Genomic DNA, 16,959 nt, shown 5'->3' with positions numbered 1-16,959 from the left:
ATAAATAAACATTTATATTTTTGCGTTTCAGCTGCATTACATTACATATTACATCCAAATTTTGGATCAATATTGTTAAAAATTTTAATGTTTTGGATTGGCAGCACTCTATAGGCTTGTTTTCTGTTCCTACACTAGTGAACTAGTGCAATAAATTGGAGTAAGACAAGCATATTTTTTCTCATTCTAGCTTACTGCACTAGTTCACCAGTGCAGGAACAGAAAACAAACCCTATGTTTCCTTTGTCGGAAAACGTTTTCCCCTCACTGCCCACCTCAGCCATACAACCTCCTTAAACATGGACAACGTCCCAGTGAGAAATGATTCATCGATCGACATCGAAATGATGTCGAAACGACGTCGAATCGACATCGACACCGTCGAATTGACGTCGATTCGACATCATTTCGATGTCGATCGACGAATCATTTCTCACTGGGGTGGACGAAGAAGACCGTTACCGGCAATATCGGAAATTACGAGACTATCAAGTAGCGTTGCTATACATGCCATTAGGCTGCGTGTGGAATATATGAGAAATAATATAAATTTGAATAATGTAAAGAATATCATATTATTATACGTTACAAATATATTTTGCAAACTTTATAATATTTCTGCAAGGTTACTGAAACATTGTCGGCGAAATATTACAATTGAATGTCTCTGAATCGTTTCTGCAATATTACATTGCAATTTGCAATGTTGCAATGTTTCTGAAAGGTTTGGTGCTGTATGGGTTTTGTTAATTTTTGTAATATTCTACAAGTAAGCAGATGTTTTAATTCTTTAAGATTTTGTTGTTTCTTAAATTTTTTAAACTAGTAAAGTTTTGTACTACTTTTTACAAAATTGTATATTATCATGAAATACTACTTGCATTAATTTCTTGGCTTGAGACCATTGTAATTTGTGATATTATTTTGTAGATATTTTTACAAAAAGAAAATATTTCAACGAAGATATAAAAATTTCGACAAATTTCTATTTTAAGTAAATTTTTCGTAGTTATTTATTTTTTCCGCTAGGCTAGGAAATTGCAGGATTCGCAAGGGGGTTATCGTTTGAAATAGACGCCCTTTTTCGCGCTGCTGGTTGTCATTTTCGAAGTGTCACGCCCTCGGCTTTCGTACGGCGACGCGACGGTGGCGGCAGCAACGGCGGTTTGTTCGTTCGCTCGCTCGGAGCAGTCGATTCGGAGCAATGTGCTGGCAGGTGTTGTCGCTCACGTTGACGCGTACACTTTGAAGCGTCGCGTTCTATCCATATCGTCGACGTTCGACCAGTTGTGGGCTCCCGCTCGCGAGCGTGTCCCCGCGTACCTCGGTAGCACGTACGTTCGCGAGTTACGTTTAGCGACCACTCGTCTCGCGTTCTCGGGTTCGTCGCTCGTGTAGTCGCCAGTTTGGCACAAACTACGCTACGGGCGTGCTCGGGATTGCGATTTCCCACTCTCTTCCCCCTCCCCGCCGCGTCGAGAAAAAGGGGATAACCGTGGTGACTGTTGATACAGTACCGAGCCGCGTTCACAGCGTTCATCTGCGACCCACAAAGGAAGGAGGGAACCGAGCTGCCTGGCGAAGTTGGCACCGTACACGCGTGTCAGCGGACAGCCAAGTGACATAGTTTCTACGTGCGAGTTATTGTGCCTTGATATAGAAATGTTGCCCCGCCGACTTTCCGCGATGCACGGTGTGGGCTCGTAACGAGCACCGTCATCGCCTGTCGTCGTCGTTCGCGCTGAACGCGTCCACGTCCCGGTGTGTTCTCTCTCTCTCTTTCTCTCTCTCTCTCTCTCTCTCTCCCTCTCTCGTCTCCGTCTCCGTCTCGCTCACTCGCTCGCTGGCACATCCCGTCAGCCCAGCCATTTTCGCGCGGTGCGATCGCCTCCGTGGCAGAATCCCGTCTCGCCTACCACGACGCGCGTGGTGCTTCAGGCCGCGGGTAACGGAGTTACCGCACGAGTAGGATGATCAACATGGAAACGGACAAGATTATCGACGACGCGAACGCGAGTCTGCAGGTGAGTAACAGCGTGGCTCGCCGAGCCGTCCCTTCGTCTCTCTCGCGCATCGAAGAAAAGGGAAAAAGAAAACCTACCGCCATCTTGTGCCCCCTCGCGACTAACCGACCGAATCTTCGGTCGTGCATGTCGCACGTGTCCAGCGACGCCTCGCGATGCGCACGGTCCCCGAGGCTCCCAGGAGTCGCGAGTAGGTTACGGCTTTTTGAACTCGTGACTTTTGACTCGGCGCGAGACGCCCCGTCTGCCGCGCGCGTCGTCGAGCGCGTGTCCGATGCCGCGCGACAATCGTCGTCCCGACGAAGCGAACGGCCCCGTTATCGTCTTACGTCACTATCGGCTGCCGCGCGGCGGTATCGCTTTCGGGGTTATGGTGCCCGTTGCGCTTCGCTTCACTCTGCGCCTGTCCCTGAGCCTCCCCGAGGAGATTCGAACGGCGCCCCAATTTTGCTTCCCTTTGAAACACGCCGAGAGGCCACGCGCTCCTTTACACGTCATTCATCATCTCGCGGGCGACGCCGTGGACGCCGTCGCATCCTCCGCGGAGCTCTCTCCTGTGTTTCGTCTTCGAAAAAAAAGCGAGGACCGCCCTAGGGTTCGGGGATTCTTATTTAAATCGCATGCGGATCTTGCGGGGATGCTGGAGTGATTCTGCACTTTTGCACCTTTTGCACTTAAAACTGTCCGTTTCGTGGAAACATTTGTGTAATATACAAATTAAATGGCTCACGTGTACAGATCGAAAGCAGTTTGCTATTCCGGCTAAATTAAAGAACAATATAGCATCACTGAAACTAAGTTTGTAAGTCTAATAAAAATTAATAGTGAGCAATACACATACCACATGTACTGTATGTGTGTGTTACTCACTATTATTTCTTATTAGATTTACAAACTTAGTTTCAGTGATGCTATATTGTTCTTTCATTTAGCCGGAATAGCAAGCTGCTTTCGATCTGTAAGTCATTTAATTTGTATATTACACAAGTGTTTCCGCGAACTGATAGTTTCTAGGTTAGAAAGATGCAAAAGTGCAGAATCACTCCAGCATCCCCTTAAGCTGGGTATATGTCTACTATTGTACGAACGAACAGCGAACGCGAACGTCTGTTGTCATCATTCAGATGCATACGCCGAAGCAAATGCGAACAGCACGTTCGATTCGCGTTCGGCTCGATTCCCTAGTGAGGCGGTAGCGATGGACAGAATACGACATTTTTTAAATGAGTTTAGGAACGCGCATTTAGATTCAGGTTTACGTTCCAAAACGATTTCTATGAAAAAAAAATTTACTTGGGAAGAGATCAGAAACGCTCACAATGGTTTCGGAACACGATGCCAGGCAACAGGAAAAGGGAACAGAATTTCTGACGTGTTGGATTGGTTGGAAGAAAATTTCCAACGAATCCGACACGTCAAAAATTTTATTCTCTATTCCTATTGCCCGTTGCCCTGGCATTGTGCGATAGGCTTAAAATATTCCTCGGAGAAAAAGAGATTTTGGAACGTGACCCTGAATTTAAATGCACGTTTCTAAACTCATTAAAAAGTTTTTCAACCATTCTATCAATCAATGGCCGCGTTCAGCAGACACAACTGTTGAGTGAGTGCTCAGTATGATTGGTTAATACTTTTAGATCCAGCCAATCATATTGGCCGCGTTCAGCAGACACTACTGTTAAGTGAGCGCTCAGTATGATTGGTTAATACTTTTAGATCCAGCCAATCATGTTAAGAAATCGTTGAGCGCTAACTCAACAGTTGTGCCTGCTGAACGTAGCCATTAACAATTCATTGAGCGCTCACTCAACAATTGTGCCTGCTGAACGTGGCTAATGGCTGCGTTCAGCAGACACAACTGTTGAGTGAGCGCTCAGTATGATTGATTAATACTTTTAGATCCAGTCAATCATATTAAGAAATCATTGAGCGTTCACTCAACAATTGTGCCTGATGAACGTGGCTAGTGGGTGCATCTAGAAGCACGGCTGCTCACGGAGCGCTCACTGAGCTCGTGTATCTGATTGATGTATATTTTTTAATCTAAAAGAATATTCCAATCAAAGAGAAAAGGAGCGAATACCTTCAGAACACGAACGCGAATCTCCGAACGTTCACGTTCGTTGTTTGTCGATGTATACTCAGCTTTATAGGTCGTCGCGCTACCACGGTTTCGCGGTATGATAAAGTCCATCTGTGTCCACGATGTTAAAACTTGGACCAAGTTTTAGCATCGTGGATACAGGCCTTAAGAGCGGTAGATGTTAAACCCGTATCAGACTACGGATTGAGATTGAGATTAGATTGAAATTTGACAAATTAGAGTAAACGTCGCTAAAATTGAGATTAGTGAACTTTACTCTAATTGGTCAAATTTCAATCTAATCTCAATCCATAGTCTGATAATGGTTTTACAAATATTGGCTGCGTTCAGCAGGAAAAGTTGCTCTGCAACTGTTGTAAAATTTGTAAAACCCGTATCAGACTACGGATTGGGATTGAGACTAGTTTAAAATTTACCCAATCAGAGTAAAGTTCACCAATCTCCAGTTTAGTGACGTTTACTCTAATTGGTCAAATTTCAATCCCAATTCGCAGTCTGATACGGGCTTAAATTTGATTGGAGTATGTTCTTAGATTCTGTCATAATTAAGAGCCATACGCCAATCAGATTCAAGAATTTTACAACAGTTGCAAGGCCGCTTTTTCTGCTAAACGCAGCCATTTGTGATGCTCGTTAGACGGTCGTTTTTCTTCCCGTGCCAGACGACGTATCGCTGATTTACGGTTTATTTTGATTTTGGTTTCTTTGGTCAAAATTTTTACTTTCTTGAAAAATTAATGGAAGTTATCGGAGTTCTCGAGTTCACTGATTACGAATCTGATATTAGCATAATATAACTAGTTCACTCTCTGTCTGCCCTTTGATCTTTTCGATTCCGATCACGTGGTATTCCGCCATTGCTTTGGTCAGCAATCCAGCGACGCATGTGTGTGTGTGCGTGTGCGTGTGCGTGTGTGTGCGCGTGCGCGCGCGTGTGTGTATGTAACTCATCAAAGCTACACCACCACATACACCTTTTCTCTCATTGGTCTGAAACAATATCAGATGAGCAGAAGAAATCGACGCAAAACGAAACAAATGACGGAGTGAACGTACCAGTTATACTATGATATTAGGTTTGAAAAAATTTAAATAGTGGATCCAATATAAGTAGTGTGCATTTATTTCAAACATTCGAATTAACGTAATAATCAATACCGAGGTTGCGAAATAATATTCAAGGTTTACCTATTGTTGCCGTTTATTCTGTATTGCCGTCGTCTAACAATAAGTCAATAGGTTCATTTACATCATCCCAATTATTGTAAATTGTACAAAGTTTGGAGCTAAATTCGTTTAAATCGATGTTTTATTCGCCAATTTTCTCGTAGTATTAGAGTGACCTTTATTCTCAGAAGGGGTAGTGTCACCGCCAAGGAAATACACACTTGAGCCTACTGGCTATCCATTAGTTTAAATCTGAAGGAAATATCCGATGACAGGTTCTACTCCAAGTATTGGGTCCACGTCATCAATTTTTCTAATATTTTTTTCAAACATATAAACACTTTCCTCATTTCTCTCATACGCTGTCCATTGATCGAGGTTTCTATGGATGAGGGGTTCTTACAGGGATCTTTTTTTTCTCCATCTTGAAATTATGATATACTATACATATACGGATGAGTCTTTAGGCTCTTTACCGAAGATTTCTAAATGAACGAGAAACAACGTACCGAGATACATAATGCAAAAGAAAAATATTTCCATCGAGCTAAGATGTGCCCTTATAGTCAAAAACACAAGAAATTAACTAATGCTATGTAGTCTCGTAATTAAACATTCGTAACTCAGTGTGTTGCGGTAACTAAAATTCGTTATTGCTTTTCTAAATAATTGCTTTTTAATGAACAAAAGTTCATCTTGAAACTAATTTGAACCTTAAGTCTGATCTGCAATGTGCTCTTTGCACTTAGAAACATTCTATTTTATAAACAAATCAATACATTTAAAAATTTATCGACAATGTTCGATCGTACAATGTACAATTTCTTAACTTACTCAAATTGAAAAAAAAGTGTTTATAAGCTACAAAATAGAATGTTTCTAAACGCAAAGAGTACATTACAATTCATTAAACTTCATTAAAATTCTGAAAATTATTGAATAATTAACTATATTTTTGGGAAATTGATAAGTGTTAAAAACTGTCTTAGAATATTTTCAGTTCTCTTAAAAGTATACATAATACATGATAGAAAGCAACGATGCTAAAAAAGTATAATATATTTAAAGATATTGTGACTTTTGCATATTTTCATTTGCATGAAAACATGTACAATTAAAATATTTCTAAGTAATATTATTATCAAATTAATGTTAAAATTAAACCTAGCCTAGTGAATGTGTCTACAATTGTATAAAATTATCAGATTAGTCAAATTTTAATCTTTATTGTTTGGACTTTTGGTAAAAAAAACCCGTCAAAGTAAACCATAGTGCAAGCGACTGATTCTTGTCTTGCCGTGGAAAAATAGCCAATTATGCCCCGTCACTCGGGTGTAACTCTGCGTTTTACGTTTTACATTTACTTAAATATCGTTCTATATTTCAATCACATATCACGTTTTTCTTTTCCTTGTAATTACCGCATGAAACATGGCGATTTCTAATTGCGCTTCTTGCACGCTTGGCTTTTAATCCGCGCCTTCCTCTCGAGAAAACTCCGAGGATTCGCCTGATACATCTTAAGACCAAATCAGACTACCAATTGTCGACGCGGATTGGGTTGGGATTAGCGATTGGCGATTGTCTTCGAGCTAATGAGAGCAAAGCAAGCAGCGATTTAATAGACTCTCATTGGTTGAAAGACACTCGCCAATCCCAATCCGAGTCAGCAATTGCTAGTCTGATTCGGCCTTTACGATAGATACGAAAATTCATTCGTTTTTTCTGAAGTTTTCGTAGCTACTTTCCTTTTCCTCTCTTTCAGCGTCTCTCCCCCTCGCACGTCGAAGTGAGTTGGAGAAATATTTATTTTCGAGATGAGGAGATACATACGGAATGACAAACAGAAAATTAAAATAGCTGATATTTTGCAACGAATGACTCTTGCGAAATAATATGTAGAATTAATTGACTGAATGCTATAACACATAGAAGAAACCTATTTTTTAAATAAGTAAATTTTTAAATTTTTAAATAAGTAAATTTTAAATAAGTAAAAAAAATACAAGGAAGAAAGATATATATATATTAATATACAGGGTGTTATGTAATACCCGCATCAACGCTTATTGTGGGATAGAGTGGACTAGACTAATTGTAAGTCGAAAAGTCCTGTACCACTTTGCAGGTTTTGCAATAGTTAACGAGTTATTAATTATTAAAAATCGCTGTCTTAGGCCGGCCCACTGCCCAATTCAAACGTGCAGCGAGATCGATCGATCGTTACTAGGCGTGCAGAGAGTTGTACAATCATCCGAATAAGTTCTTTCTTTTATTATATTTATTTTTACACATTGATTAGTATAGTCGTTTTACTAATATACTAATAAGAATAACGGGTTTCTTCCATAGAATAATGTTTATTTCATTCTGCCTATTTATAATAAAATAACAGTCGTATTAGTTTCAGTAACTTTCCGACCGTCATTCTAACTACATTGAGATGGATATACATAGGTACATAATTTATTGGATGAAAAATAAATCGCTGGAGAGTACAATTGAAACAGACACACCTAAAGATACAAGAGGAAATCCATAGCTAGAGAAGGAATAGAACCCGACGATGTCTCACGGGCGACACGTCGCGCGCGTCCGATTAGCTCGGATCCGATTGTCCCGCGAATCAGGTCGCTGCAAAATCGATATTTCAGTTGCAATCGAATGTTTCACTCTTTGGCGTTCTTTGTCCACCTCGATTTGATCTAGCTGCGCGATTTTTGATTCGATGGACTTGATCACACGCCATTCTTACCCGCATTTCTTCCTTCTTCGCAGAGAAACATCGAGGATTAAGTTGACGATCGCAATTCGCGATCGAAACGTCATTGTGACCTTTATAATAAATGCCAGATAAGTCATTACATCGAGTTTAGTTGATTTTCAATATACTGGCAAAGAAATTTCCAAATTAATTTAAGTTGACTTGTTTCTACCTTGTTGACACAAAGTTTGTCCATTTATGCGCGGACAATACTCACACGAATCTTTCGTATCCCGCTTCACCATAATTTTAATTCTGTTTGTCATAAAAAGGAAAGACGCACAGATATTCAATCCAGCACCCTTCTATCGTTCAAAAGTATTTTCCCCTCTTGCTTTTTATTTGACAGAGAACGTTGATTTGATTATTTCCTGTTTCGGACGTCCTGTTTCGCGTCTCAATCCCATGTCGTGATCGTTCTTTGCAATTTGTGACAGATTAATTAACGATCTAGCCACTCGCAATTAATTCATGCAGCGCGACAATGTGTCTACGTTGTTACATTATTGCACGAGCATGCGATATCGGCCCGCAAGCGTGTGGACCGAGCTTCGATAACAGTCGTTATTCCGCGTAATTATACACGTTGGTCGCGACGCGACGCGAAACGACGCCGCACCGGAAGTGCACCTACGTCTTCTTATCCCGCGCTCGGACAACGGTCCCTCCTACGCCCGTTGTGCTCGTAAATCAAGTATCGCCCTAAACGAGCTTGCCACACACGCTCGTGTATCCGCACCGCAGTGGAAAACTCCACCACGAGAGTTTTCATTCAAACGAGGGGAAAAAAGACTGGTGCGAGAGAGTGGACAATTCCAACGATGCATATTTATACTCAGTTTTGAAACATTTTCTCAAAAAAATATCAAGGGATACAATATTTATATGAACTATATAATTAAAAAAAGAATACATACAAATATGTAGCTACCAGGCACATAATGTTTATTTTTTTCTCATACGTATACTGTTGTAATACATGATAAAGTCCGTATCAGACCACGGATTGAGATTGAGATTAGATTGAAAATAAAATTTTCACTAAAGAGCGAAAACAAAATCGGCTCCATTTTTCTTCGCGTTCGATTTTGGTCACAAAGTAGGTACCAAACGAGAGGTCTCGTCAAGATAATCGCAGATATGTCAGTGTCACAGTATATCTATTTAGGAACTGTGAAGTTAGCACGACATTCTTCGAATTTCAAAAAAATATTAACAGTTCTAATAGCACTTTTGATAGTTCTAGAGTTTCTTATAAAAATTAGAGAGTTCCGCAGCCATTATAATAATAAAATATCGTGCTACAATAACTTCGCGGAACTAGCACGACACACTCTCCTCTAAAGTACTAAAACGCGTTGTACGAGTATATTATCAGTTTTGACAAGAGTTCCTAATAGTTCTAATCGAGTTTCTAATCGAGATTCACATATATGTACAATTTCAGATCGATGTTCTACCAATTATCACTTTTTAACACACTTTTTAATATCAGACACCAGCACGACACTTAGTGAAAATGTGTGTCGTGCTGGTGTCTGATATTAAGAAGTATGTTAAAAAGTGGTAGAACATTGATCTGAAATTGTGTATATATATATATATATATGTGTGAAGCTCGATTAGAACCATTGGGAACTCTTGTCAAAACTGATATAGTAATATACAACGCGGTTTAGTACTTTAGAGGAGAGTGTGTCGTGTGTCGTGCTAGTTTCACGAAGTTAGTACATTTTTCAATTTTGATTTTTTGTTATAATAGTTGCGGAATTATTTCTAATTTTTATCAGGAACTCTAGAACTATCGAAAGTGCTATTAAAACTGTTAATATTTTTTTGAAATTTGAATGTCGTGCTAACTTCACAGATCTACTTACTTAACGTTCCAGAGATATCGGACTTCAACAATTTCCAGGATGTAAGCGATAAAGTTATCTGGACAGACTTCAACCATTTGTTTGGAATGGAATGGAACCTTTGGAGCCCGATATCTCTGGAACGTTAAATAGGTACACTCTGAGACTGATAGATCTGTAATCAGCCTGACGAGATCTTTCGTTTGGTACCTACAATATTTTGTGACCAAAATTAAATGCCAAAAAAATTGGGCTATTTGCCTACGGACACTTGTTCTCACTCTTTGAGATTAGTAAGCTTTGCTTTGATTGCTCAAATTTCAATCTAATCTTAATTTCAATTCGTGGTCTGATACGAGCTTTTGAGAGATCTTAAGGCAGAGGAATTCGAGTTGCGTGTTCTATTATAAGTATATATTATATAATAATATATTGAAATTTTAGAAACCGCCGAAAGCGATAACAAGATCGATTAGATTTTCTGGAGATGATAACTTCTGTTAGGTACGAAATACTATTCTAAGCCATGTCGTCTCGACACGACTGTACCTGCTTTGAAAATGTTTCTTGACAATAGGCAATTTTTGGTGACTGTTTGGCACATATGCCAAAGTGTACACTAGAGTGTCAGGGTGTCCAGTGGTTAGGGAATTTTATAAATCTGGAAATGTCAGGGAAAGGTCAGGAAATTTTACGATTTATCTGGATTTTTTTACATTGTCTCACATTTTTTTCTGAATAATTTAAAGCTTTTAGAAAATAAACTTTTCCTTGGCTCTCGTACACTAATTTTCTGTTTTGCTAAACATCAATTTATTTGTAAGCGTGGTCGGTAATTTATATTTTCATCGTCGTGTTATTTTATTTTAATGTGTTGAACTGATTGTGAGACAAAACTATAAAAAAAGATGAATTACTAAACAGTACTATCTAATTGTAAGTAAGTTACTATCTAGTAAGTTGCAAACAAAATGCAGTTAAGCAAAACGAAAGGATCATATATGATTACGTACGGTATCATAAATGGTTTGAATGGTTTGTAATATGTTCGTTTCTATACATATTACACAATGTATTGCATAAATGGTATAATTGCTTTAGTTAAAATTTTAACGTTTTTAAACTCCGGACTTTTGTTTCCCCGAGAAAAATATTTCAAGGACTTCGTCATTTAACATTTACTTGATTTACAATACAGATGTATGCAAATTATGCGTCTTGAAAATAGTTACACTAAACGGCCAGGGAAAAATTAATTCCGGCTCCTGGAAAACCTGAATAAATCAAGAAATGTTTTTCATCGAGTTTGCTGGACACCCTGAGTGTACACTCAGCGTTATGAATGCCTTTAAAATTTATTTTAATAAGATGCATTTTTCTATCGGATATTGAACTTAACGGCTATTTTCAGGTGTAAAAGCTCCGTTCACGACGTTGAGTGTACACTCTGGTAGGGGAGACCGGGGTCAGTTGTAACATTTTGACTTTGATAGCTTGCAGTAACTGTCATTAATAAATGGGTAAAAAATAGGTGGTGTCGCATAAAGTGTGTTTATTTGTTTACAATAATACATTATTACGATTGCTTCAACTATAAACGTAATTTCCTATAAAGCAATTGAAACGTTTCAGGAAATATGTTACAACTGACCCCAGCTGTGGACTAATTGTAACAGCTAGTAGACAAGATTAGTTGTAACACATATGAAAATAACAAGAAAAGTACCATTTAATTATATTTATTGAGTAATAATCGCATACAACAATCACTAACACAGAGTACTGTACTCAAGACACATTTCGTAACAATTATAAATCACAATTCATTAAAAATGATATGTTTCTTTTTTTACTTCCTCATAAGCTTCACAATATAATAAAGTCTTTTAGAGTTTTGTGTTTTTCTTGTATTCTCGACATCTACAAATAGTTGAAAATTTGACTTATTGTGGTCGAAATACGAGGCATATTCGGAAATTAAGGTTATAACATTCTACAAAAATAAATAATGCGTATTTGTTATTGAAACTTATGACATATAACACAAGTATACCACTATTTTTCCACACAATCGCCGTCCAGTTCCAAGCATTTGGTGAACCGGGATATCAACTTTTGTATTCCTTTGTCACTCCAGCGAAAAATGATTCGTCGATCGATGTCGATTCGACATCAATCGACGAAACCTGTGTGAAGTTAGCACCCCATTTTTGAAATTTCAAAATTCTAAAAGTTATTCCAGGTTGTTCCAGGTTGTTTCAGACTTGTTCCCAAATTGTTCCAGAAGATCAAATTTGTATAATGGAAACTTTCGCGGGAAATAAAAAAAAAACGATTTTTCCACCTGGCACCCCATTTTTCGAAAATTAAACTTTTTAAGGTTGTTCCAGGTTGTTCTAGTTGTTCTAAACATTGTTCCAAAGTACTAGTTTGATTGTTTGTACTAGTACTAGTTTGATCAAAAACTGTAAAAGATGTCGGGAAAAAATGATTTTGTATAACAAAAATCGTTTCTGGCCATTAAAAAACTTGTTCCCGCTTTAAATTTATCGTTTTCTCGACTAGAACAACCAGGAACAAAATTATTACAATCCGATCTCAAACCTAGGGTTACTTTACTCTTGCACTCTAGTCTGAAAAATTTGATTTTTCGATAAATTAAATTATATGTTTTTCGTTTCGAATAGTGTAACATATCATCCAATGTTTATGTATTTCAAAATAATAAATTATTTTAAATAGATTCTTCAAATTAAATTTATTCAGTTTTCTGGGTTAGAAAGCAAGAGTAAAGTCTTAGGTTTCCAGTCGAAACGTAACAAATCTGTTCCCGGTTGTTTTAGTCGAGAAAACGATTTTAAAGCGGGAAGCCTGGAACAAGTTTTTTAATGGCCAAAAACGACTATTGTTACAAAATCATTTTTTCCCGATATCTTTTAAAGTTCTTGACCAATCAAACTAATACTTTGGTACAATGTTTAGAACAACTAGAACAACCTGGAACAACCTTAAAAAGTTTGATTTTCGAGAAGTGGGGTGCCAGGTAGAAAAATCGTTTTTTTTAATTTCCCGTGAAAGTTTCCATGATACAAATGTGATCTTCTGGAACAATTTGGAACAAGTCTAGAACAACCTGGAACAACTTAGAATTTTAAAATTCTAAAAATGGGGTGCTAACTTCTCACAGATATCGACGAATCATTTCGCACTGGGACACGTTCCTGTCGCCACTTGATCATTCACACACGGCATCCTTCACCTCTTCGTCAGTTGAAAAGCGTTTTCCACCCATGTGGTCTTTCAAAAGGGTGAAAAGGAAAAAGTCACTTGGTGCCAGGTCGGGACTATGGGCAGGATGGTTCAGAATATTCCAACCAAAACTGTTGAGGAGATCGACCGTTTTTCCGTGCAGTGTGGGGCCGAGCGTTATCATATCTAACCTTAAATATCCGATGATATGATAAATCAGTTAGATAATAAATATCGATATCTTGTACAGTAATAGAGTAATTAGTTAATTTAAAATCGTAAAAATATTTACTTTGGTTTCTCAAAACACAATATCATAGTCTGTAACTGTCCGTTACGGATACATTTTTGCGAAACTCTAACCAAAGAGTCTAGACTGGAAAGACTCCATTTTCCTCTAGCGAGATTGCTCTATTGATAACGTTACCACTGCCCTTTATTATAATGCAACTGACCCCGGTCTCCCTACACTTTAATATGTGTACCAAACAAAATCGTCAAATGAATCTTTACAAACTTGATTCGACTTCGTCGTGTATTACTCGTGAATTGTTGTTGGTGTGCCCCTCTTTGTAATTTCTGCATCACGTCTGATAAATAATGAAATTTCATCTATCCCGTGCCATTGTTGACGAAAGAAAAGGAGAGGAAGAGAGGAACAGATCGCCATCCTTGAGCGATAAGGTCGCGCGAATTTATATACGTCAATATTCACGGTCATTATTGTTCTCGGCTATTAATGGGCGACACAACAAGTTAATACTCCAGCTCGTGCACTTCCGTAATCCTATCGTCGAAGTTAATGTACCATTTTCTGCCATTTAAATCACAGAGACTATCAATAAACGTGGAAATTTGAGAAGTCTCTTAACACAATCGAGTATCTACTTTCTATTTAGCATCAATCAGTTATGTTAAAAGTTACTGCCAGTGAATAAATCGTGAAAGTTATCGTCCACTGTACCATATGCCTTTGGACGCATTTTGCAGCGCAGTTGTAGGGAGGAAATTACTCTTACATCAGAAACTGTTCAGCGATTATATTTGTACTTTACTTCAGGTTGTAATAACAGATTCTAGTCTCACGCTTCGCCGTTATCGTTGTTTAATTCGAATACTGGCCCTGGTGACCTGTCGTTAATGAACTTTATGTCCCGTGAACTGTCGAAAAAAGCAGGTTCGTGATAACGGTAGCGAACTTCACCGTTTCACCGGAGTAGAGTTTAGACTTATCCGTTGCTCGCATCCTTCGTCTTCCCATCTGCGGGACGAACATTCGTTCGTATCGTATTGGTGAGAGGTAATAAATAACCGGGAAGTCACGGCCTCTCGCGCTAGGCTTTTGCGTAATGATACGTGTATATAAAATTTAATAAAAAAGGTTTAAAGAGACGCCAAGTATAAGCGTCATCCAATCAAGAATTATATAATTTAATTATTTGGATATCTTTTATTTAAAAAAAATTTTTAATTTTCTTCCCTCCCCCTCTCTCTAAAGTATCTTCTCTACAAAAGTGATGATATCATCAAATGGCGCCAACTAAACTGAATATTTATACAAACTGTGTACTTTATTATTTTTTATATTTAAATGTTATAGCCAAACAATCGAACATAAAATTTTATCAGAAGAAATAAAGGAAATAACTACTATTAATGAGACAAATTTTTAATACTTATTACATAAAAATTTAATGCAAATAAATTTAATATAAATAAATATTTTATTAAAAGATCGCCTTTTCCAATTTAATTGTGAGATACATATCAATCCTGATCCATGACATCATTGTTTATTAAAAAAAACCTGGCGCTGCTAAATCAAATGTTAATTGCGCTCTTCCTCTTTCTTTACAAAAGTGTTAAACTCTTTCTTTCTTTTGTGCATACGTGTGCGTATACGCGTGCGCGTGTGGGTTATGAAATAGCGATTAAAGTTAATTATAAGTTTAGATTGTATATTTCAGCGGTTTAGCAGCGCCAAGTTTTTTAATTAAACAATAATGTCATGAATCAGGATCGATACGTATCCCACAATTAAATTAGAAAAGGCTTTTAATAAAATATTTATTTGCATTAAATTTATTTGCATGAAATTTTTACGGAATAAGTATTAAAAATTTGTCTCATTAATAGTATTATTTCCTTTATTTCTTCCGATAAAATTTTATGCTCGATTGTTTGGCTATAACATTTTAATATAAAAAATAATAAAGTACCTAGTTTGTATAAATGTTCAGTTTAGTTTGCGTCATTTGATGATATCATTACTTTTGTAGAGAAGATACTTTAGACGGGGGGGGGGGGAGATATACATTTTTTTAAATAAAAGATATCCAAATAATTAAATTATATAATTCTTGATTGGATGACGTTTATTCTTGGCGTCTTTTTTAAACCTTTTTTTATAAAAAAAGGTTAGTTTTTAAGGTGATAAGAGTTGACGTGACACTTTTTTTACTGTGCAATGCTCAAAATATCGCGATAATTATTTCATTTAGTATCTGCTAAGATACTAAAGAGTAGTCGGTTATTTTCGAGGTTATTTTTCACTTAAAAGAATTCTATAAGAAATTTTGGAATTTCCAGTACCTATGTCAGAGCAAGTGTTTCTTTTAAGTCCAAATACTTGTGCGATGCGTCAGATCATTGTTAATTTGAATGTTCCTTTTACGCTTTCTAGCGTCATGAAGCAGCCCCGCTCTTAGACTTCTTAGACCTTTCAAAAGTTGTCGACCTCTTTGTGCCAGAATAGATAAGCGAATATGCGGAGCAAAAAACTTGTTTTGTGATTCATACCGTGAAATCGTATATTTCGTTTTTCAAAATTACTCCCCTATATAAACGTATAAAGGGAAGCGTTAAAGGTCAAATACGTTTAAAAGATAAATGAATTTCGTCGGAATACCTCTGCAAGCAGTTAAAATGTACCGCAAGCATTTTTGCGAATATAAATAGTTAAGCACGTTATTGAAATTAAACAGTTGAAAAACCGAGAACGGAGGATCCAAATGTAGGAAAAAAAGTACATTATCACATGATGTATGTGATATATGATATATACGAAATATATATTTGATATTAGATGAATTTGGTACTTGTGACGATAATCTTCTTAAAAACTGAAAATATTTTTTCAAAAGAAAGTGTATAGAAGAGAGTCTTCTATTATGAGACAAGCTTCTAATATGAGCTAGCAAGGGTTTCTGCTAAATTAATAGACATCGTTTGTTGGTTCTACCATGAATTGCTCTTGGAGTGAACCGTGTTTAGTGGATAATTCATTGTTGGATCGTGTAAACCTTGCGAAAAAATATTTGTGATGAAACTTGGATGTTGAAAGCCTGCTATCTCATATTAGAAGTCTATCGCATAATACTTTTCTCTACATATATTTAAAGAGTACATTTTTGATATCATCAGTTTTTTTAAATAAGTATTATATATGCATACATATACAGGGTATCTGATGCAAAAGTAGCCACCTTGAAAATAGTGGTAGATTGGGTTAAACTAAGGAGAAATATGTACCGCGGTACAAAATAACAATAGTTATCGAGTAATACATTTACACGTTTGAGCGAATGAGGATGCAGGAGACGGTAGGCCGGACTCGGAAGGCATTTAAGAAAATCGATCGATGAGCGGGAGGTGGAGCGACGCGCGAGATACACCGTGGTAGGAAAAAACCTAGGCGCGGCGGGGAGCGCGGCGCGGGCGGCGAGCGCGGCAGCGAGCGCGAGCGACGGGCGACCCGAAACATAAACATAGTATCTCGCGCGTCCCTCCACCTCC

At 37.7% G+C, this 16,959-nt stretch overlaps 1 protein-coding gene across 1 annotated transcript in view; it reads left to right on the top strand.

Moving 5' to 3' along the window:
* Positions 1-1,192: 1,192 nt before the first annotated feature.
* The window catches only part of LOC105557340 (beta-TrCP), a 35,637-nt gene continuing 19,870 nt past the window's right edge, over positions 1,193-16,959 (top strand). The window contains exon 1 of the mRNA XM_012004554.1: positions 1,193-2,024. Within this exon, the coding sequence (XP_011859944.1) occupies positions 1,971-2,024 (54 nt within the window). The 5' untranslated portion in view covers positions 1,193-1,970. The remainder of the gene's footprint in view (positions 2,025-16,959) is intronic.

Source organism: Vollenhovia emeryi, unplaced genomic scaffold (genome assembly GCF_000949405.1).
Source record: "Vollenhovia emeryi isolate VEMERY1.0 unplaced genomic scaffold, V.emery_V1.0 DF939517.1, whole genome shotgun sequence".
NCBI lineage: Eukaryota > Metazoa > Arthropoda > Insecta > Hymenoptera > Formicidae > Vollenhovia > Vollenhovia emeryi.
Note: the sequence above shows the minus strand (reverse complement) of the source record. Positions and strands in the feature narration are given on the sequence as shown.